The 23,778-nt window shown below is 42.2% G+C and overlaps 1 protein-coding gene across 1 annotated transcript in view; it reads right to left on the bottom strand.

Moving 5' to 3' along the window:
- Window positions 1-23,778, bottom strand: part of lrpprc (leucine-rich pentatricopeptide repeat containing) — a 154,880-nt gene that overhangs the window by 101,500 nt on the left and 29,602 nt on the right. The window contains exons 7-11 of the mRNA XM_068045217.1: window positions 17,729-17,855; window positions 15,574-15,718; window positions 12,428-12,585; window positions 11,145-11,250; window positions 9,671-9,778 (exon numbers count right to left, since the gene is read on the bottom strand). Of these exons, the coding sequence (XP_067901318.1) occupies window positions 9,671-9,778; window positions 11,145-11,250; window positions 12,428-12,585; window positions 15,574-15,718; window positions 17,729-17,855 (644 nt within the window). The remainder of the gene's footprint in view (window positions 1-9,670; window positions 9,779-11,144; window positions 11,251-12,427; window positions 12,586-15,573; window positions 15,719-17,728; window positions 17,856-23,778) is intronic.

The following is a 23,778-nucleotide window of genomic DNA, read 5'->3' as shown; positions in this document are numbered from 1 at the left end:
TATTCGAGTGCAGCTGGTTTCACAATATTTCTGATGGGTGAGAATAGGAAATGTTGCCCTTTCGCTTGGGAAGCTAAAAAAAAAAAGGTTTGTTAAAAGTACTCTGGCTGCCGAAACATTGACTCTTGTGGAGGCTGTAGACATGGGATTCTATTTGTCAAGTATTTTAAGTGAGATTCTGTACAATGGGCATATACCTATGAAATATTATATAGATAATCACCCCTTGTGGGCTAATGTACACTTTACAAAACGTGTGAGTGAGAAAAGGTTATGGGTTGAACTTGCTGGCTTGAAACAAATGCTGGAGAGAAAGGAAATTTCTAAAATTGGGCAGATGCAAGTCATCAACTGTTGAATTGTTTTTTTTAAAAAGAAATGCAGGTACAACAAAATTGTTCGGGGTCCTGGAGGAGAGGTGACTCGTAATGTAATGTTTTGTACAGAGTGTAGATGTATCTGATTTAATTTGTTTTGAAATTTTGGTTGCACATATAAACTCTAATTTTCATTTAAAGAGAGAGAAAGGAATCTGTTATTGTATATTAATTGTATGCAGGTGGTGGGCATTAACTGGGGATTCACTTGTGCTCCAAAAATAGGAACACATTGAAACTGTGGTTGTTTGGGTTAGGAGCTGCATGTTTTGGAACATGCATCTCCAAACACAACACAAGAACATAACACAAGAAATAGGAGCAGGAGTAGACCATATGGCCCATTGAGCCTGCTCCACCATTCAAAACGATCATGGCTGATCTTAGGCTTCAACTCCACTTAGCATCCACAACCCTCTGGGGTAGAGAATCCCAAAGATTCACAATCCTTTGAGTGAAGTAATTTCTCCTCATCTTCGTCCTAAATGATCAGCCCCTTACCCTGAGATTGTGCCCCTGTGTTTTAGATTCCCTGATCAGTGGAAACAATCTCTCAGTGTCTACCCTATCCAGCCCCCTTCAAAATCTTGTACGTTTCAATGAGATCGCCTCTCATTCTTCTAAACTCCAGAGAATATAGGCCCAATTTATTCAGCCTCTCATCAAAGGACAACCCCCTCATCCCAGGGACCAATTTCGTGAAACTTTGCTGCACCGCCTCCAATGCAAGTACATCCTTTCTTAAAAGTAGAGACCAAAACTGCAAAGTACTCCAGATATGGTCTCACCAAAACCCTGTACAACTGTAGCAAGACATCCTTATTCCTGTACTCCAAGCCCCTTACAATAAAGGCCAACATGCCATTTGCCTTCCTAATTGCTGTACCTGCATGCTAACTTTCTGCGTTTCTTGTACAAGTACACTCAAGTCTATTTGAGCATCAATGCTTACAAGTTTCAAATCTTTTAAAAAATATTCTGCTTTTCTACTTACGACCAAAAGTGAATAACTTCACACTTCGCTACATTATACTCCATCTGCCATCTTGTTGACCACTCACTTAGCCAGTCTATACCTCTTTACAGCCTCTCAGTGTTCTCCCCACAGCTCATCTTTCCACCTACCTTTGTATCATCAGCAAACTAAGGTACATTACTCTCTGTCTCTTCATCTAAGTCATTAATACATTCCAGGAAACTGTAACTGAATCAGAGACAGGACTCATCATAATTAACGTAAGCAAGGCAACAGTAATGGAGAAATTAATGGCACTAAAAAGTGACAAATCCCCAGCACCAGAAAGTTTCCATCTCAGGGTTTTAAAAGTAGTAGGTAGGAAAACTACAGACGCCCGAACCATAATCTTTCAAAGTTCGCTCAATTCGGGAATGGTTTCTTTAGATTGGAAAATTGCACATGACAGCTTGGCTATTTAAGAAAGATGACAGAGGGAAACAAGGGAATTATAGACCAGTTAGCCGAACATCTGTTGGGAAATTGCTCACATCTATAATTAAGGATAGGGTGACTGAACACCTTGAAAATTTTCAGCTGAAGAGAGTGCGCCAGCATGGATTTGTAAAGGGTAGCTCATGCCCGACAAACCTGGTCGACTTCTTTGAAGAGGTGACTAGAGTAGTGGACAGTGGAATGTCTATGGATGTCATTTATATGGACTTCCAGAAGTCATTTGATAAAGTCCCGCTTCGGAGACTGTTAGCTAAAGTTGAAGCTCATGGTGTTAAAGACAAATTATTAACCTGGTCAGGAGATAGAGAGTAGGGATAATAGACAGGCACTACTACAGACATGACTACTGGCAACACCTATGCAGTCATATTCAGCTGGCCTCAGACACCGGAAACATCAGAGGAATATATGATGGCATTAAGAAGATTGCCCCCCTCAAATCTAAATCAGGGGACATAATCACTGACCAACGCAAGCAAATGGACCGCTGGGTTGAGTACTACCTAGAACTGTACTCCAGGGAGAATGTTGTCACTGAGACTGCCCTCAATGCAGCCCAGCCTCTACCAGTCATGGATGAGCTGGACGTACAGCCAACAAAATCAGAACTCAGTGATGCCATTGATTCGCTAGCCAGCAGAAAAGCCCCTGGGAAGGACAGCATTACCCCTGAAATAATCAAGAGTGCCAAGCCTGCTATACTCTCAGCATTCTACGAACTGCTTTGCCTGTGCTGGGACGAGGGAGCAGTACCTCAGGACATGCGCGATGCCAATATCATCACCCTCTATAAAAACAAAGGTGACCGTGGTGACTGCAACAACTACCGTGGAATCTCCCTGCTCAGCATAGTGGGGAAGGTCTTTGCTCGAGTCGCTTTAAACAGGCTCCAGAAGCTGGACGAGCACATCTACCCTGAGGCACAGTGTGGCTTTCGAGCACAAAGATCGACCATTGACATGTTGTTCTCCCTTCGTCAGATACAGGAGAAATGCCGCGAACAACAGATGCCCCTCTACATTGCTTTCATTGATCTCACCAAAGCCTTTGGCCTCGTCAGCAGAAGTGTTCTCTTCAGACTACTAGAAAAGATTGGATGTCCACCAAAGCTACTAAGTATCATCACCTCATTCCATGACAATATGAAAGGCACAATTCAACATAGCGGCACCTCATCAGACCCCTTTCCCATCCTGAGTGGCGTGAAACAGAAATGTCTTCTCGCACCCACACTTTTTGGGATTTTGTTCTCCCTGCTGCTCTCACATGCATTCAAGTCCTCAGAAGAAGGAATTTTCCTCCACACAAGATCAGGGGGCAGGTTGTTCAACCTTGCCCGTCTAAGAGCGAAGTCCAAAGTACGGAAAGTCCTCTTCAGGGAACTCCTCTTTGCTGACGATGCTGCTTTAACATCTCACACTGAAGAGTGCCTGCAGAGTCTCATCGACAGGTTTGCGTTTGCCTGCAACAAATTTGGCCTAACCATCAGCCTCAAGAAAACGAACATCATGGGACAGGACGTCAGAAATGCTCCATCCATCAATATTGGCGACCACGCTCTGGAAGTGGTTCAAGAGTTCACCTACCTAGGCTCAACTATCACCAGTAACCTGTCCCTAGATGCAGAAATCAACAGGCACATGGGAAAGGCTTCCACTGCTATGTCCAGACTGGCCAAGAGAGTGTGGGAAAATGGCGCACTGACACGGAACACAAAAGTCCGAGTGTATCAAGCCTGTGTCCTCAGTACCTTGCTCTATGGCAGCGAGGCCTGGACAACGTATGTCAGCCAAGAGCGACGTCTCAATTCATTCCATCTTCGCTGCCTCCGGAGAATACTTGGCATCAGGTGGCAGGACCGTATCTCCAACACAGAAGTCCTCGAGACGGCCACCATCCCCAGCTTATACACACTATTGAGTCAGCGGCGCTTGAGATGGCTTGGCCATGTGAGCCGCATGGAAGATGGCAGGATCCCCAAGGACACATTGTACAGCGAGCTCGCCACTGGTATCAGACCCACCGGCCGTCCATGTCTCCGCTTTAAAGACGTCTGCAAACGCGACATGAAGTCCTGTGACATTGATCACAAGTCGTGGGAGTCAGTTGCCAGCGTTCGCCAGAGCTGGCGGGCAGCCATAAAGGTGGGGCTAAAGTGTGGTGAGTCGAAAAGACTTAGCAGTTGGCAGGAAAAAAGACAAGAGGCGCAAGGGAAGAGCCAACTGTGTAACAGCCCCGACAAACAAATTTTTCTGCAGCACCTGTGGAAGAGCCTGTCACTCTAGAATTGGCCTTTATAGCCACTCCAGGCGCTGCTCCACAAACCACTGACCACCTCCAGGCGCTTACCCACTGCATCTCGAGATAAGGTGGCCAAAGAAGACTCTAATTGGCAGGATCCCGCAAGGATCTGTGTTAGGGCCTCAATTATTCACCGCATTCATGAACAACTTAGATGATGGGATAGAAAGCCACATACCCAAATTTGCTGATGACACAAAAATAGACAGCATTATGTGTAGATGGAAGGATAAAATTACAAAAAGATATCGATAGATTAAGTGTATGGGCAAAACTGTGGCAAATGTGTGGTGAGCCACTTTGGACCTAAAAAGGATAGGACAGAATCCTTTCTCAATGGTGAAAAGCTAGAAACAGTGGAAGTCCAAACAAAATTAGGGGTCCAGGTACACGGATTATTAAAATGTCATGAATAGGTACAGAAAATAATCAAAAAAGCTAATGGAATGCTAGCCTTTACAGCTGGAGGAAAAGAATACAAAGGTGTGCACAAGTCATGCTCCAGCTATACAAAGCTATGGTCAGGCCACACCTGGAGTGCTGTGATCAGTTCTGGGTACCACACCTTTGAAAGGATATATTGGCCTTGGAGGGAGTACAGCATAGATTTACCAGAATGATAGCTGGACTCCAAGGGTTAAATTATAAAGAGATTACACAAACCAGAGTTGTATTCCCTGGAATTTAGAAGCTTAAGCGGTGATTTGATTGAAGTTTTCAAGATATTAAGGGGAACTCATAAGGTGGATTGCGAGAAACTATTTTCGCTAGTTAGGGAGCATAGAACTAGGGGGCAGAATCAAATTTTTTATTCTCGATAAATGAAAGAGCCTGACTTGTGCTTGGCCTGCGTGGGAATTTCTTGGTTGCTGCTCAGCTTAAAGGAAGCATTGGCAAAAGGCGGGTACATGGAGGTCGGTCGCAGATCAGACATGATCTCATTGAATGGTGGAACAGGCTCACGGGGCGAAATGGCCTACTCCTGTTCCTATATCATGTAAACATGACTTGACATACACTATATAATGAAAGTCACCAATACGTAGACCTACAAATCTAACTGCCACTTTTCTAGTAAAAGAGTACAACATAGGAAAATCCAATGACAAAGCATACCAGAGGCATATATATCTTCATAAAGCACTTAACAATGAGTTACTACGATTTGGGAAGTCTCTTCTTTCACTAATACTAGCTTGACTCAGTTGGTAGAACCCGAATCACTGGGTCACTGTGTTTTGGTTTGAATTTTTGCCAGTAGTCAGCATATAATCTACGTAGTGATACTCAGTGCAGTTCTGTGGAATTGTTGAAGCTGCCAACCGTTGTAGCAAGACCAAAGTTTTATGTTGAGGGGAATATGGCATGGCACTATTCAAAAAGCAGGAAATGTTCAGAGTGCTCTGCCTAATATCCACTTCCTTAATCAATACCAACAAAAAGAAAACAACAGGTATTCATCTCATTTATCTATGTGGGACAACATTGGTGCAGAATGACTGCAATGTTTGCCTACGCCAGTCACAAGATTAATTAACTGCGTAATTCAAAAGATTAATTAACTGTGTAAAACAATGGGACATTTTATACAAGCATTGCGCCAGAACACTTTTTTTGAAAAAAAAGTTTCAAACTTATAAGCTAACATTTGTCTTAGAGTTAAAAATAGAATTTCTTGTGTCTAAAAATGAACTATAGAACAGTAAACCAACAATTAAAAAAAACTAATTCATCGATTCTATAATCAATGGACACGAACGTCCTTCAGGAAAGGAAATCTGCTGTCCTTACCTGGTTTAGCCTACATGTGACTCCAGACCCACAGCAATGTGGTTGACTCTTACGTGCACTCTGAAATGGCCTAGCAAGCCACTCAATTGTATCTAACCGCTACGAAGTCAATAAAAAGGAATGAAACCGGACTGACCACCTGGCATCGACCAAGGCACCAGAAACGACAACGGCAAACCCAGCCCTGTCGACCCTGCGAAGCCTTCCTTACTAACATCTGGGGGCTTGTGCCAAAGTTGGGAGAGCTGCCCCACAGACTAGTCAAACAACAGCCTGACATAGTCATACCCATGGAATCATACCTGACAATGTCCCAGATACTGCCACCACCATCCCCAGGTATGTCCTGTCCCACTGGCAGGACAGAACAACCAGAGGTGGCGGCAGTGGTATACAGTCTGGAGGGAGTTGCCCTGGGAGTCCTCAACATCGACTCCGGACCCCATGAAGTCTCATGGCATCAGGTCAAACATGGACAAGGAAACCTCCTGCTGATTACCACCTACCACCCTCCCTCAGCTGATGAATCAGTACTCCTCCATGTTGAACAGCACTTGGAGGAAGCACTGAGGGTGGCAAGGACACAGAATGTACTCTGGGTGGGGGACTTCAATGTCCATCACCAAGAGTGGCTCAGTAGCAACACCACTGACCGAGCTGGCCGAGTCCTAAAGGACGTAGCTGCTAGACTGGGTCTGCAGCAGGTGGTGAAGGAACCAAAAAGAGGGAAAAATATACTTGACCTCGTCCTCACCAACCTGCCTGCTGCAGATGCATCTGTCCATGACAGTATTGGTAGGAGTGACCACCGCACAGTCCTTGTGGAGACGAAGTCCCGCCTTCACATTGAGGATACCCTCCATCGTGTTGTGTGGCACTACCACCGTGCTAAATGGGATAGATTTCGAACAGATCTAGCAATGCAAAACTGGGCATCCATGAGGCGCTGTGGGCCATCATCAGCAGCAGAATTGAACTCAACCACAATCTGTAACCTCATGGCCCGGCATATTCCCCACTCTACCATTACCATCAAGCCAGCAGTCCAACCCTGGTTCAATGAAGAGTGCAGGAGAGCATGCCAGGAGCAGCACCAGGCATACCTCAAAATGAGGTGTCAACCTGGTGAAGCTACAACACAGGACTATCTGCGTGCCAAACTGCATTAGCAGCATGAGATAGACAGAGCTAAGCGATCCATTAACCAACGGATCAGATCTTTGCTCTGCAGTCCTGCCACATCCAGCAGTGAACGGCGATGGACAATTAAACAACTAACTGCTGGAGGTGCCTCCACAAATATCCCCATCCTCAATGATGGGGGAGCCCAGCACATCAGTGCAAAAGAGAAGGCTGAAGCATTTGCAACAATCTTCAGCCAGAAGTGCCAAGTTGATGATCAATCTCGGCCTCCTCCTGAAGTCCCAAGCATCATAGATGCCAGACTTCAGCCAATTCGATTCACTCCGCGTGAAGGGGCGGCACAGTGGCGCAGTGATTAGCGCCACAGCCTCAATGCTCCAGCAGCCGGGTTCGATTCTGGGTACTGCCTGTGCGGAGTTTGCAAGTTCTCCCTGTGAACGTGTGGGTTTCCGCCGGGTACTCCGGTTTCCTCCCACAGCCAAAGACTTGCAGGTTGATTGGTAAATTGGCCATTGTAAATTGCCCCTCGTGTAGGTAGGAGAATGGTGGGGATGTGGTAGGGAATATAGGATTAATGTAGGATTAGTATAAAAGGGTGGTTGTTGGTCGGCACAGACTCGGTGGGCCGAAGGGCCTGTTTCAGTGCTGTATCTCTCTATGACTATGACAATGACTCTATGATATCAAGAAACGACTGAAGGCACTGGATACTGCAAAGGCTATGGGCCCTGACAATATTCCGGCAATAGTACTGAAGACCTGTGCTCCAGAACTTGCCGCACCCCTAGCCAAGCTGTTCCAGTATAGCTACAACACTGGCATCTACCCTGCAATGTGGAAAATTGGCCAGGTATGTCCTGTACACAAAAAGCAGGACAAGTCGAACCCGGCCATTTACCGTCCCATCAGCCTACTCTCAATCATCAGTAAAGTGATGGAAGGTGTCATCAACAATGCACAATGCCATCAAGCAGCACTTGCTTAGCAATAACTTGCTCAGTGACGCTCAGTTTGGGTTCCGCTAGGGCCACTCAGCTCCTGACCTCAGTACAGCCTTGGTTCAAACAGAGACAAAAGAGCTGAACTCAGGAGGTAAGGAGACAGTGACTGCTCTTGACATCAAGGCAGCATTTGACCAAGTGTGGCATCAAGGAACCCTAGCAAAACTGAGGTCAATGGGAATCAGGGGGAAAACTCTCCGCTGGTTGGAGTCATACCTTGCGCAAAGGAAGATGGTTGTGGTTGTTGGAGGTCAATCATCTGAGCTCCAGGACATTACTGCAGGAGTTCCTCAGGGTGTGTCCTACGCCCAACCATCTTCAGCTGCTTCATCAATGACCTTCCTTCAATCATAAGGTCAGAAGTGGGGATGTTCGCTGATAATTGCACAATGTTCAGCACCATTCGTGACTCCTCAGATACTGAAGCACTCAGTGTACAAATGCAGCAAGACTTGGACAATATCCAGGCTTGCGCTGATAAGTGGCAAGTAACATTCGCACCACAACAATGCCAGGCAATGACCATCTCCAACAAGAGAGAATCTAACCATCTCCCCTTGACATTCAATGGCATTACAATCGCTGAATCCCCCACTATCAACATCCTAGGGGCTACCATTGGCCAGAAACTGAACTGGAATAGCCATATAAATACCGTGGCTACAAGAGCAGGTCAGAGGCTAGGAATCCTGTGGCGAGTAACTCACCTCCTGACTCCCCAAAGCCTGTCCACCAGCTACAAGGCACAAGTCAGGAGTATGATGAAATACTCTCCACTTGCCTGGATGGGCGCAGCTCCAACAACATTCAAGAAGCTCGACACCATTCAGAACAAAGCAGCCCGCTTGATTGGCACCCCATCTACAAACATTCACTCCCTCCACCAGCGAAGCAGTGGCAGCAGTGTGTACCATCAACAAGACGCACTGCAGCAACACACCAAGGCTCCTTAGAAAGCACCTTCCAAACACCCGACCTCTACCAACTACAAGGACAAGGGCAGCAAATGCATGGGAACACCACCACCTGCAAGTTCCCCTCCAAGTCACACACCATCCTGACTTGGAACTATATCGCCATTCCTTCACTGTCGCTGGGTCAAAACCCTGGAACTCCCTTCCTAACAGCACTGTGGGTGTGCCTACCCCACATGGACTGCAGCAATTCAAGAAGGCAGCTCACCACCATCTTCTCAAGGGCAATTAGGGATGGGCAATAAATGCTGGCCTGGCCAAAGACTCCCACATCCCAGGAATGAATAAAAAAATCTATAATTCATGGTCATCTTAAAAACACTTACTTACTTAACAAATGCAGGGACACATTAAATATATGAGTTACTTGGGAAGCTAGAATGGGATTAGGACCCAAGATTGGATTTTAAATTACTGCTACACAAGATTTTAAACTACTGCTGCAAAACTGTGTACTTCCTACTTGGTATCAGTTTCATCTGCTTAGGATCCTGTTGAAGGTTTCTTATCTGATCGACACGACTCACTTAACCCATTCAACTGTCACATAACAAATAGTTGTGGTCTTATTGCAAATGTTCAACAAATGAAAAGGGTTAGAATATCACAAACCTTGTATGTTCTTTTCTTTCTGATGCTGTGCGAGCATCGGCCAAAAATAATGCGGCCTAACAGGTAAACCTTTCTTCTGCATGATCGTCATGAGCTCAACTGACATTCCTAGAAGATAAAAGGAAACCATTTAGTCATCACAAGTGATAAACAGAAAGATACTAGAATAAAAATGATGTCCTATTCCAAAGGCTTCTGACAACAAAATACAAACCATTAATTTGTAAGTGCTGCCATATGTCAGTTAAGTGCAATATGTAGCGGATTTCCTTTTTATTAATTTGTATCTTATTTTCAGGTAGATAACACTGGTTTATACAAGATTTAATTTTGTTGGAAAAAAAGATCTTTTGAAGTGCTTTACTTCCAAATGAAAACGAGAATGCTGCTAGGAACAAAAAATTTTCTTTCCCCAATCCCAGGAATTTAGCATCATGTGAACTGAAGAGAAGTAATGACTTTAGCAAAGTTAATACTTATGTCGCTAAGGTTGCACTGTGTGAATCACACAAAGTCTGCATTTAAAGTGGCTCAACTGACAACTCTGTGCTCAGAGGCCTATTAATCTGGGTCATAACGCTGCAGACGTTGGTTTATTTCTCAGCTCAATTATGTCAAAGGCAATGCTGTGCTGCACGGGTTTAACAGGAATGCTGTTTGTCCCACATACTTCTACATCAAGAACTCCTGCAGTTTATTAGACAAAAAGAAACCCTCTTTGGAGAAGATACTTCAAAATTCTTGTCAGCTGATCTAAATCTTTTTCATATGTTAAGTATACTTGTACAGCTAGTCTTAGTGCTTTCTTTTGTTTTTGTGCAAATTGAATTCATAGAAATAAATTGTAGTTTTGGCCTCAATGAGGTGTTCTCAAATTATGTTTCCCACCTAGTCATTTCAGATTGATGAACCTTCATCAGTTCTGCTTAGTATTTCCAGCATTTTCTGTTTTTATTTCAGATTTCCAGTATTTACGGAATTGGTTTTTGTTTTGTAGAGATAATCATTAATTTGAGACATGTAAGCCTCATTCGCAGAACACCCATGATTCTACGTTTTAGCTCACATGATATGCAGACCCATTTCTGGAAATAGTTGTTTGTTGTAAATGAAAGTCATACTCTATTATTGCACTGTGCATGCTTAATCATTAAGATTGGTTGTCAAGAATATGGCCTTTGACAAAACTTTACGATCAACCCAAATAGTTCCCTTCTAGTTATAGGAGGCAATCTAGCATTGCAAAGGAGATTTTGGATTAGAGATAAAAAAAAAGAAAAGCAGGATACAACTTCATCCATACACTCCAGTATGACATGTTCTAAACTTCCACGTTAAAGACTATGGAAATCCCATCCTCTTAAAGAATTTTAAACTTCACCTAAGTCTATGACAAAAGGCTGTGTTGAAAAAGATCAACGCTCTTTAGCAATCAATATCTCTCGACCTTCGAGTTATAGATGGAAATATGTACCAGTTTTTTGGGCATCCAATGCACAGTAAAGAGCAAACTGGAAAGGAGTTGAGTGCAAATTGGCTTCCTTTAGTCCCTCACAGAAGCGACAGAGTTTGTCCAATGGCTGGAACACAACAAAAAAATCAATTTCTTCTTAAAAGAAAATAAGCATCCAAACTACAAATAGAACCAGAGTTGTGAGCAGGATTTCAGCCAAGTGCAATAATGGGCAGGTGAATTTTATCTCACACATGACCAGTTAACTGTGAAAAGTATCCAGAAGAGGAATTAACTTATACACTTGCAACAATTTGCATTTATATATCACACCTTTAAAATAGCAAATTTCCAATGGTACTTCATACAGCAGAAATAAATATTAAATAGCAGAGTAGCAAGGAAAAAAAAAAACCTTTGGCTGGGAACAATATTTTGTGGAGGCTTCAAAACTTGGGGACTTGCAATACGCCCCTAAACCTATTCACTTGCTAAAGTTACGGCTGAGTTAGCTGAAGACCAAGATTTTGTACTGTCTGGTTCACCTAACATAGGCAGACAAACAGGAAATTCAGGGGCAAGGGCTCAATGCACAAGGCTGGGGCTGACTAAGTTGGTTTAAAGGCAAGGTTTTGTGGAGGCTTTTAAAGTTGGGGGCAGAACTAGCAAGTGAATGGGTTCACGAAGAGTATTCCAAAAGGGATGGCTGAGTTACCTGAAGACTGAGATTTTTGTACTGTCTTATTCAGCCAGAGTTGGCAGCCAGGTCTTCCATGTCTTGATATTGGACGTATAATCCAACAACAGAGATGGTCATGGAGTCAAAGGGGTGATACAGAAATGGAGCTGGATATCATCAACATACAGAGGGAAACTGGCAAAATGCCAATTAATATAATGGAGGAGCAATATGTAAAGAAGGGAAAAGAAGGAATGAAGAATTAACATTGGGGTACTCTGGAGATGAAGTTACAGTGGCAGAAAGAAAATAACATTGTTGGTGTTGTGCTGGCTGCAATGGGACAAGTAGAAAAAGAGCATGTTGAGGCAGTCCCAGAGGAAAATGGAGCAGGCAATGCAGAGAATAGTTGGAATCGGTACCACTTGTGTGAAATACTGATGGTATTCGTTACAAAGGGAGCGTTATGAGGTGGTGAAGTAAGAATATGACCTAAGCATAGCATTAATGTGTATTGGCTTGAGTATAATTTACTACTACCAATTTATGCTAAATAAACAAGTGACACTGAGAATTTTGATTTGGCACCATGACATTATGGGATTACCAGATTGCTCTGTCTTACCTTGTCTAGATTAATACAGTGCCGGATGAAGAAGTTACCAAGATCTAATGAATCGCCATTTTGATTCTCAGACTGAAATGTGGGAAAGGTTTTCAACACCTGATAAGCAGTTTCTTCTAAACCTTGTGTAATCAAGCTCAGGCATAGATTCATTGCGTCTGTAACAATGAACAAGTTGGAAAAATAAGCTATGCTGTGACAATTGTTCAACTACAACCAACAAGCTGTAATTATGAAGCACATATCTGTTTCATGAAACATATATTCCCTTTTGAACATTTAAGCATAATGAGCAATCTTGTTCTACTTTATTGTGCATGATCTCATATAAGCAGTTATCAAGCGTGGAAAGTAATGCAATCCAGCAACCTGATTCATAAACATTAATTGAGCCTTACAACAAAAAAATCTAATTCAAAACAGTAAACCTTGTATGCCTTACATTTTCCAATAAAATTGCAAAACCTTTCACGTTTTGGTCTCCATTTTTAAAGTTGGTTTCCTCCCCACACTTCCATCTCAACTTTTAAGTTTCCTATTATGATGAACCATTTCTTTTTTCAGATGAGCCAAAATGACCTGCTCCTCTTCTAAGTTGAAATCGGTACTACTTTTGATTTAACTGCTAGGGTGAGTAAAATGCACCCTTCCTATAGGAAGCTGGGTTACTCTTCCCATCTGACAAGTATCCTTTGATCAGAAACTAGCCCTGGGATGAAGGTGTGAATGTGTCTATTATTTGGATTCCCCCAAAGGCCCTCTTAACTAACAGGATTTCACAAGCAATTTTTAAAATAGATCATGAACTACAGCAAAAAAAAGTGTGTGTTGTTAAAATTTCAGTTCACTTTCAGACTACTGCAAATGAAATGCAGTCTAGACTCAGCTGTTTTAAGTTACAAGGGAAAAATCTCAAAAGGAAAAGAGTCTGAGGAATTGCCCATATGCTTGAATTTTATGACATGGTTTTGTGAAGGGGAGGTCGTGTCTTAATAATTTGATTGAGTTTTTTGAGGAAGTGACGAAGATGATTGATGAGGGAAGGGCGGTGGATGTTGTCTATATGGACTTTAGTAAAGCCTTTGACAAGGTCCCGCATGGCAGACTGGTGCAAAAGGTGAAGTCACACGGGATCAGAGGTGAACTGGCAAGATGGATACAGAACTGGCTCAGTCACAGAAGACAGAGGGTAGCAGTGGATGGGTGTTTTTCTGAATGGAGGGATGTGACTAGTGGTGTTCCACAGGGATCAGTGCTGGGACCTTTGCTGTTTGTAGTATATATAAATGATTTGGAGGAAAACGTAGCTGGTCTGATTAGTAAGTTTGCGGACGACACAAAGGTTGGTGGAGTTGCGGATAATGATGATCGGTTGGAGACTTGGGCGGAGAAATGGCAGATGGAGTTTAATTCGGACAAATGTGAGGTAATGCATTTTGGAAGGTCTAATGCAGGTGGGAGGTATACAATAAATGGCAGAACCTTTAGGAGTATTGACAGGCAGAGAGATCTGGGCGTACAGGTCCACAGGTCACTGAAAGTGGCAACGCAGATGAATAAGGTAGTTAAGAAGGCATACGGCATGCTTGCCTTCATCGGTCGGGGCATAGAGTATAAAAATTGGCAAGTCATGTTGCAGCTGTACAGAACTTTAGTTGGGCCACATTTAGAATATTGCGTGCAATTCTGGTCGTCACACTACCAGAAGGACGTGGAAGCTTTGGAGAGGGTACAGAGGAGGTTTACCAGGATGTTGCCTGGTCTGGAGGTAATTAGCTATGAGGAGAGGTTGGAAAAACTCGGATTGTTTTCACTGGAACGACGGAGGTGGAGGGGCTACATGATAGAGGTTTACAAAGTTATGAGCGGCATGGACAGAGTGGATAGTCAGAAGCTTTTTCCCAGGGTGGAAGAGTTACTAGGGGACATAGGTTTAAGGTGCGAGGGGCAAAGTTTAGAGGGGATGTGCGAGGCAAGTTTTTTTTTTTACACAGAGGGTGGTGAGTGCCTGGAACTTGCTGCCAGGGGAGGTGGTGGAAGCAGATACGATAGTGACGTTTAAGAGACATCTTGACAAATATATGAATAGGAAAGGAATAGAGGGATATGGGCCCCGGAAGTGCAGAAGGTGTTAGTTTAGGCAGGCATCAAGATCGGCGCAGGCTTGGAGGGCCGAATGGCCTGTTCCTGTGCTGTACTGTTCTTTGTTCTTTGAAATATCTGGAAAATTCACTTGAATTTGAAAATAGACATTTTATGTAGAATTTTCCTCTCACTCGATATATGATGAATGGAGTGTGCTGTACAAAATCCAAAGCTCCATTCATTGTCAGTAAAGCAGAACTTAATGTCACATGAATATTTCTAAGTTGTTTCCAGTCCACAAATCAAAAGTATGAAACAGGGCAACAAAGAGATATTACTAAGGTGCCAAAAAGAACAGATACTTCGCTTTTATAAAATCAACAGAAATGTAATCTGATAACTTCTCTTTCAGATGTATATCTGGACCGTTTGCAGTAAATGTGTGCAAAGAAAACCCGACCGAGCCTGAGTGCTGGACCCGGAAGTCCGACTCGACCCAAACCCGACACATGTACTGATGTAAAGGCCTGCTACCCGATCCGACCCCAACGGGATCCGACGACACGTGTCGGGTTTGGGCAGGGTCATGTCGGGCTTCTGGCTCAGGCATTCGGACTGGGGTTGGGCTTCCTTTGCACACCTATAATTTGAAGTTTTTCTTAGCATCTCTCTCTATAAACATTTAGAACAGTAATTTGGTCGAACATACTTCCTCTGAGTACTTAAATAACAAAAAGCTGGTGCCTTAGCAATGAAGTCTCAAACACAGGACAAGGGTTTTTTGTCCAATATTCATATCTGGACTTACCCAAGAGAATACATTTTACTAGATTCTGCAGGATTATCATAGTAAAAATGGCAAGAGGAAAACAATGACCAGGATTGCACGGCACTTTTCATCCACTCAAATGGAAAAGAAAATTTGTTTGTACTTACAAATTCTTTTTAAAATGGAAAATAATTAATGCATTTTAAGCCAAATTCCAAGTACTTTAAGTTCAGAAAGATTTGAGGAATTACAAATGATCACCATATATATGCACTACTAGTGTGGAACTTGCCTGGTACATATCCCCTGTCATGTCTCATCCGCTCCACAATATCCTGAACATATTGTGGATAGCCAGACTTGGCCAGGCTGAAGATAATTTGCATCAAGTCCCTGTCCATCAGGCTGGCATCTGTCTTTTCAACTTTCTCCAGTGTCTATCAACAGGGAAAGATTAACCACACAAAAATAGGCTTTACATTCAAACCGCACAAATATCTTAAGGCAGTGCTAAAAAATACTTATTTTTTCCTTCAACACCTTTGAGTCTCTTCCCTTCTCCCTAAATTGTCGCAATCAATTCTTTTAATCTGTTACCCTACCAATTACGAATCAGGTACCTATAAAATATAGTATTAATGGAACCAAAATCTTAGAAGAAAATACTTTGAGAAAAATCAAATTATTTGTGGCTTATATATATTTTTTATTTATTTAGAGATCCAGCACTGAAACAGGCCCTTCGGCCCACCGAGTCTGTGCCGACCATCAACCACCCAGTTATCGTAATCCTACACTAATCCCATATTCCTACCACATCCCCACCTTCCCTATATTCCCCTACCACCACCTATACTAGGGGCAATTTATAATGGTCAATTTACCTATCAACCTGCAAGTCTTTGGCTGTGGGAGGAAACCAGAGCACCCGGCGAAAACCCACGCGGTCACAGGGAGAACTTGCAAACTCCGCACAAGCAGTACCCAAAATTGAACCCAGGTCACTGGAGCTGAGAGGCTGAGGTGCTAACCACTGCGCCGCCCATTTTGTAACCTGAATTTCAGGGAATTTTAAAAAAAACAAACTCACACTTAAAAAATCAGTATCACAACCAGATGGCAATTTTTAAAGCTTTATCAAAATGCACACAAATATTTTATCTTGCACAAGTATTAATTTAATTCTTTAGAGGTTACAGGAAATCTCATTATAGGAGAAGCATGTCACTTTATTATGCTAAAAACAAATTCAGTATTTTCTTTTTCATTTTTAAAACAAAACAGTTTCAACATCACAGAATGCCTGCACTTAAAGGCAAGTTATAAAAGAGCAGAAATAATATCTTCTATGGTCAAAATTAATGTTTTACGAACTAGGCTTCACATGGGATGAGAATCAACTGGCATTCAGTTTTATCTGCCTGCCCCTTCCTTCTCTTCATTTGTCCTTCCTCCCGTGTCTGTATCACACCCACTTTCTCTAGCAGCCTGCATCTAGAACTCTGCTAATGATGCACTGTTTAATCAGGTGCTAGCCGTGTATTGCAAGAGTGATGTGTCTTTCAAATTCCTTCCCTTCCTCCCTATGGAGGATGGATAGAGACTTCACTTATAACCAAGATAGTGAATACGCGCCAGTAAGAATTGCAAACTTGAACCAGGCTTCATTCTGCATTAAAGCATTAATTTGAAGAGTTGTACAAGGTGGGGACTGAGGAAGCTCAACAGGAACCCTACGTGAACTGACCAAATGAAAATCCTTCTCTGTGCTGGCTGAAAAGATACTGTATGAAATTTGTTTCATCACTGTCAGTCCAATTACTAATAGACATGGATCCACTGCATGAATCAGCTCATAATTCTGCACTCATCAGCAATCAACTGATGTAGGAGACAGAAAATTTCAAGTGGTGCAGTCGGACATTTTCTTCTGTTACTGAGGCCAAACTAAATGCTTTGAGACTAGGAAAATTGAGGATTATGCTGCATCTTACCAATTCTACACATCTCAGACCGCAGCTGCAATTGAAAATGTTCCTTCCTCAACACCACCATCCTTTAACTACTTCAAAGACTCAAGCCCATAGAAGTTGAAGATTTTTCCATCACTGAAACCAAATTCTAGGCATGTTTTTCACTCGAAGACCCCAACAGCGGAAACAAACACTCTGGGGCCTTCAATATTTTGAAACAGAGATTACTTCAAAATTCTGACGTTTAACATATTAAGCATTAAAAGTTAAAAAAAAGATGCTCGAGATCATGAACATTAGCATACTCACATTGTACTCCTGAATTTTTAGGATTTTAACACAGAACTAACTCGATATTCTGGAGGATACCTAACGTAACAACATTACATAATGTTTCTTTATAAACAGCATTCTGTTCAATCTATTCTAATTAAGTTTGACAAATAAAAGCAACAGCTGCTGCTCAGTTTGTACCTGTTTCATGTTCTCAATATCTCCCTTTTCAGCATATGCATTCAGCAGTGCAACATAGGTATCTGGGCCAGGCTCAATTCCTGCACCTCTCATCACAGTTAGAATGCCCTCTGCACTTTCCATGTCACTGAAATAGAAGTTTACAAATTAAAACACCAGACAGCTGAAACTGAAAGTACAGAAAATACAGACTTCTGCCAGCTGCATTAATCGATTCACACAGAAACTGTCCTATTCAGTTTAGATTTAACAATGAAGATTTCCAATACTCAAAAGTGTATTTGTTCAGAAATGCACACAAAGCATCTGCTGAAGCATTCCTGCACTGAGTACAAGCGAGACAAAGGAAAACAATTTATATTTACATGGTGCTTCATCACATCTCCCAGAAACATTTCAAAATACTCCAAGTGCCAAAAATCACTTTGAAGTGCAGATACAGTTAAGTAGCTAAATGTTTTTGCCATATTGCACACAAGATCCAACAAATTAAAGAGGTTAATTATTTAATTCATTGATTTATCATAATTGGCAGAGAGAAGAATGTTGACCAAGAGAATAATGGCCAGGACACCAGAAGAACTCCTTATTCTTCTTTGAATGGGATCTTCATCATTTGAATCATTGCAACATGAATATATTTAATACTTTACTCAACAATACAGCATTACCTCAACAATGCATGATGCATCAGCCTAAATTTGGAGCTTAAATGCTGAAAAGGGGTTTGAACCTTTAACTTTCTGATTCAAAAGCAAGAATGCGACCAACTGAAAGAAAACACATACTAAGGACCTTCATTGCGGGCAGAAAGAGAGGCGCAAGAACAGCAGCTAAATATGCCCGCTGAATCACTTAAAATACAGCATGAAAAATGATCATGTTGAAGTTATCTGACTAGTTACAGCAGGACCCAGTAAAAGACCCATGCTAGATACTTCTTGTTCCCCTTCCTCAGAGAAGTAGCTGGGGGCAGAAATAAAGCTGTACAACAGTGAATTTAGGAAGCAATTTACACAACCCACATTCTGGCTGCAGACACAATTTTCAAGAGTGTTAGATATGAGAGGAGCACCTGCTGAAAGACATTTACAAACACTATGTAGTGCTAAAATAATAGACAGAATAAAAAGTAGCATAATGCAAACTGACATCAACGTTCCGATCAAATTACTCTGGGAAAGAGAGGCAAAGTAGACAAGTCAACTCAAATCAGTCATATTACAATACAATATGAAATGGTAGAAATACTCAGCAGGTCTGGCAGCATCTTTGGAGAGAGAAGCAGAGTTAACGTTTCAAGTCAGTGACCCTGATGAAGGGTCACTGACCTGAAACATTAACTCTGCTTCTCTCTGCACAGATGCTGCCAGACTTGCTGAGTATTTCCAGCATTTCTTGTTTTTATTTCAGATTTCCAGCATCTGCAGTATTTTGCTTTTATATTAAAATACAAGTTGGGATAAACAGGCAGCACAACCCTGGATTTAGTGACATGACCCGCCTTTCTGGCATGGTGTATGGGGGAAAGACAGTGTTGTTGAACGTATACAACTATCATGTACAAGCACTATATTCCCCTCTATCACAGTTAAATAAGTTGCAATATCATTATCTGTTGATTCAAAATTCCACTATGAAAGCCTGCAATCTGTTATGGAGCATCATGAACAGCAAGAAATCTTTTAAGATTTTATATATTATAACCACTTTACTCAGGGATGTATTCCAAGATTGAGATTCAATAATTACTTGTGCTCCACTCTCAAAGTTCTTGATACATATCAACATTAAGGTATGTTACTGTCTTCTGACAGGTAAACTGTACATTATCCTATACTGCAAAAAAATATTTCTATCTAAAAAAAACTGTTCTAACAGAGATTACTGTGCAGGCAAGGGAAGAGGAACCATTGCTGGAGACATGCTGGATGCATTTGGAAAGCTTGAAGTGGAAGTACACAAGGACAATTTGATGGAACAGTCGAACAGGAGTGGTGTTCGGGGAGGATGGCATGGTCAAACACTATAAAAAGGTTGAAGAGCACAAGGATGGATGATACACCATGGTTGCCTCCACAGAAAATGCCATTTGTGACTTATGTCAGGGCAGTCCCAGTCATTCAACAAGGATGAACAAGTCAGACTAGAGGATTAAAATTGGAAGTCTTCAAAAAAACACAGTTAACGAGGTGAGAGGCAACATGTTTGATGACCGAAAAAACTTAGTGACAGTGAAGGAATTGAAGAGGGGAGGAAGTGCTGAAGACAGCTGCATGGATAGTCCAAACCTTCAGAGTATCAATGCTAGGAGTGTGCAAGTGAAGTGACAAGTTAATGGATACAGTTTCCTTTAAAAATTTGGACTTTGCTTTTACTCATTCATTCTCAAAATGTGGGCTCTGCTGGCAAGGCCAGTAATTCTTGCCCAAGCCTAGTTCCCATGAATACATACATATGAACTAGGAGCAGGAGTAAGCTATTCGGCCCTTCAAACCTACTCCACCATTCTATAAGACAATGGCTTATCTGTTTGTGGACTCAAATCTACTGTCCTGCCTCCCCTCAATATCCTCTGACTCTCTTATTTATCAAGAATCTGTCTTAAAAACATTCAATGACCCTGCTTCTACCAGTCTCCATCAAAGAGAGTTCCACAGACTTATGACCCTCAGAGAAAAACATTTCTCATCTGTCTTAAATGGGAGACCCCTTACTTTCAAACTGTGCCCCCTAGTTTTAGTGTCTCCCACGAGGTGAAACATCCTTTTAATATTCACCCTGCCAAGTCCCCTCAGGATCTTGTATGGTTCAATAAGTTCACCTCTCATCCTTCTAAACTCCCATGAACACAGACCCAACCGGTCCAACCTTTCCTCATAAGTTAACCCTCTTATCCCAGGAACCAGTTGAGTGAACCTTCTCTGAACTGATTCCAATGCAATTATATTCTTTTTTTTAAATAAGGAGACCAAAACTGTAAGAAATAGTCTAGGGGCTGGATCTCATTTGTGCGCCGCACTCCGTGGCCCTGGGCCTGGAACTTGGCGTCCTTCCAACATGGAAGGGCTGCCGCACAGCCCCCGCAATATTATGCGTGGGGGCTGATTTAAATAGAGGCAGCAGAGAGGCTGCCCCAATAACACAGAGGCATCCCCGACAATGGCATCCAGCACCACCAAGCAGGCACCATTTTTAAAGGGCTTTAAGCCCTTAGAAGTAATTTTAATTTTTACTGGTAAAGTAAGCATTTATTTTTTGACTGCAAATAATAATGATATGGAGGCCCTTCCCCAACGCCCCACAATGGTCATTTCATTGCCCGTGATAACCAAAACATGCCTTTTTCCCTACCTGAACTTGACCCCTCCAACCTCTAACTATTGACCTTCAACCCCTTCCCCCCTTCCCCACATCCAATCAAAATTGTTTTCCCCGCTCCCGCACCCCTCCCACCCTGAAAGTTTTATTCCTCCCCCCTCTCCACCAGGCTCGCGCCTCGGAACTCTGTATGGAGTTCCGAAGGCACGCGAGGGACGAATGGCGGCTGTAAAATCAACATGGGATGGCCGTCACCAGCAGGTAAGTGAATTTGCATCAAATTTAGGCTAATTTGAATATGTAGATGCAGGCCCCGCCGCTTGAGGCCGCACCAAGGTCCCCCCACCGCCAGTAATATGCGGCGGGGCCCTTCTCAATGTCATGGGTCGAGGCAGGCCTCTCCCCACAGAATTTTACGGGCCCCCCTGCCGCAAGACACAGATCTGATCTCACCAATGCCCTGTACAACTGTAGCAAAACATCCCTACTTTTATATTCCATTCCCCTTGCAATAAACAACAACATTGCTTTTGCCTTCTTAATTACACACTGTACCTGCATACTAACTTTTTGTTTTGTGTATTAGGAGACCCTGATCCCACTGCATCTCAGAGTTCTGCAATCTCCCTCCATTTAAATAATATGTTGCTTTTCTATTTTCTGGCCAAAGTGGACAAGTTCACACTTTCCCACATTATACTCTACCTGCCAAATCTTTGCTGTTTCACTTAACCTATCTATATCACTTTGCAGACTCTGTGTCCTCTTCACAACTTACTCTCCTACCTACCTTTGTGTCATCAGCAAATTTAGCAATCATACATTCTGTCCCTTCATCCAAGTCATTGATATAGCTTGTAAATAGCTGAGGCCCCAGCACTGATCCCTGTGGGACTCCACTAGTTACAGCTTGCCAACCTGAAAATGCTCCATTTATACCTACTTTCTGTTTCCTGTTAGCTAACCAATCCTCTATCCATGCTCATATGTTACCCCCTATACCATGAGCTCTTATTTTGTTCAGTAACCTTTGATGTGGCACCTTGTCAAATGCCTTCTGGAAATCCAAGTACACTACATCCACGTTGCTTGTTACTTCCTCAAAGAACTCTAATAAATTAGTCAAACAAAATTTCCCTTTCACAAAACCATGTTGACTCTGCCTGATTGCACTGAGATTTTCTAAATGACCTGCTATAACCTCATTAATAATAGATTCCAGCATTTTCCCTGTGACAGATGTTAAGCTAACTGGCTTGTAGTTTCCTGCTTTCTGTCTTCCTCCTTTCTTGAATAGCGGAGTTACATTCATTATTTTCCAATCTGACGGGACCTTTCCAGAATCTAGGGAATTTTGGAAAATTAAAACCAATGCATCCACTATCTCAGCAGCCACTTCTTTTAAGACCCTAAGATGAAATCCATCAGGACCTGGGGACTTGTCAGCTTTTAGTTCGAATAATTTTCTCAGTACTCTTTCCCTAGCGATGGTATCTGTTTTAAGTTCCTCCCTCCCTTTCAACTCTTGATTCACAATTATTTCTGGGATGTTATTTGTATCCTCCACAGTGATCACAAATGCAAAAAATCTGTTCAATTCATCCGCCATCTCCTTGTTTTCCATTATTAACTCCCCAGACTCTCTCTCGAGGACCAACATTCGCTTGACTTCTTTTCCTTTTTAATTATGTGTAGAAACTCTTACTATCTATTTTTATATTTCTAGCTAGCTTTCTCTTGTACTCCAATTTCTCTCTCGTTATTCTTTTAGTCATTCTTTGCTGTTTTTTGTATTCTGTCCAATCCTCTAATCTGCCACTACTCTTCGCTTTTTCTTTCAATTTGATACTATCTTTAACTTCCTTCGTTAATGGTGTGTCCTTCCCCTATAGTCCTTCTTTCTCACTGGAATGTATCTTTGCTGAGTGTTATGAAATATCTCCTTAAATGTCTGCCATCGCATCTCTACAGACCTATCCCTTAATCTAATTTCCCACTTTACTTTAGCCAGCTCTGTCTTCAAACCCTCATAATTACCCTTAAGTTCAAAACACTAGTCTTAGATCCATTCTTCTTACCCTCAAACTGAATGCCAAATCCAATCATGTTGTGATCACTGACACCTAGGGGGCCTTTACTATCATTAATTAATCCTGTCTCATTACACATTGCCAGCTCTGGAATAGCCTGCTCTCTGGTTGGCTCTAGAACATGTTGCTCTAAGAAACTGTCCTGAAAACACTCCATGAACTCATCTTCCAGGCTACCTTTGCCAATCTGATTTGTCCAATCTATCTGTAGATTAAAATCACCCATGATTATCACCGTACCTTTCTCATAAGCCCCCAATATTTCTTCCTGTATACCCATCCTACAGTGTGGTTACTGTTAGGGGGCCTATAAACTACTCCAACAAGTGACTTTCTACTTTGCCTATTTCTTTTCTCTACCCAAACTGATTCTACATCTTGATTTTTAGAACTAAAGTCATCTCTCCCTATTATACTGTCATCCTTAATTAACAGAGTTACCCTTACACCTTTTCCTAGTTTCCTGCCCTTCTGAAATGTCGTACCCTTGAATATTCAGGTCCCATTCTTTGCCATCTCTCAATAATGGCTATCAGATCATACATTTTTATTTCTATTTGAGCTATCAATTCATTTGTTTTGTTACGAATGCTACGCACATTCAAATACATTTTGTTCTGTCTTTTTACTATTTATGCA

The sequence above is a fragment of the Heterodontus francisci genome, chromosome 13 (genome assembly GCF_036365525.1).
Source record: "Heterodontus francisci isolate sHetFra1 chromosome 13, sHetFra1.hap1, whole genome shotgun sequence".
Classification (NCBI taxonomy): domain Eukaryota; kingdom Metazoa; phylum Chordata; class Chondrichthyes; order Heterodontiformes; family Heterodontidae; genus Heterodontus; species Heterodontus francisci.
Note: the sequence above shows the minus strand (reverse complement) of the source record. Positions and strands in the feature narration are given on the sequence as shown.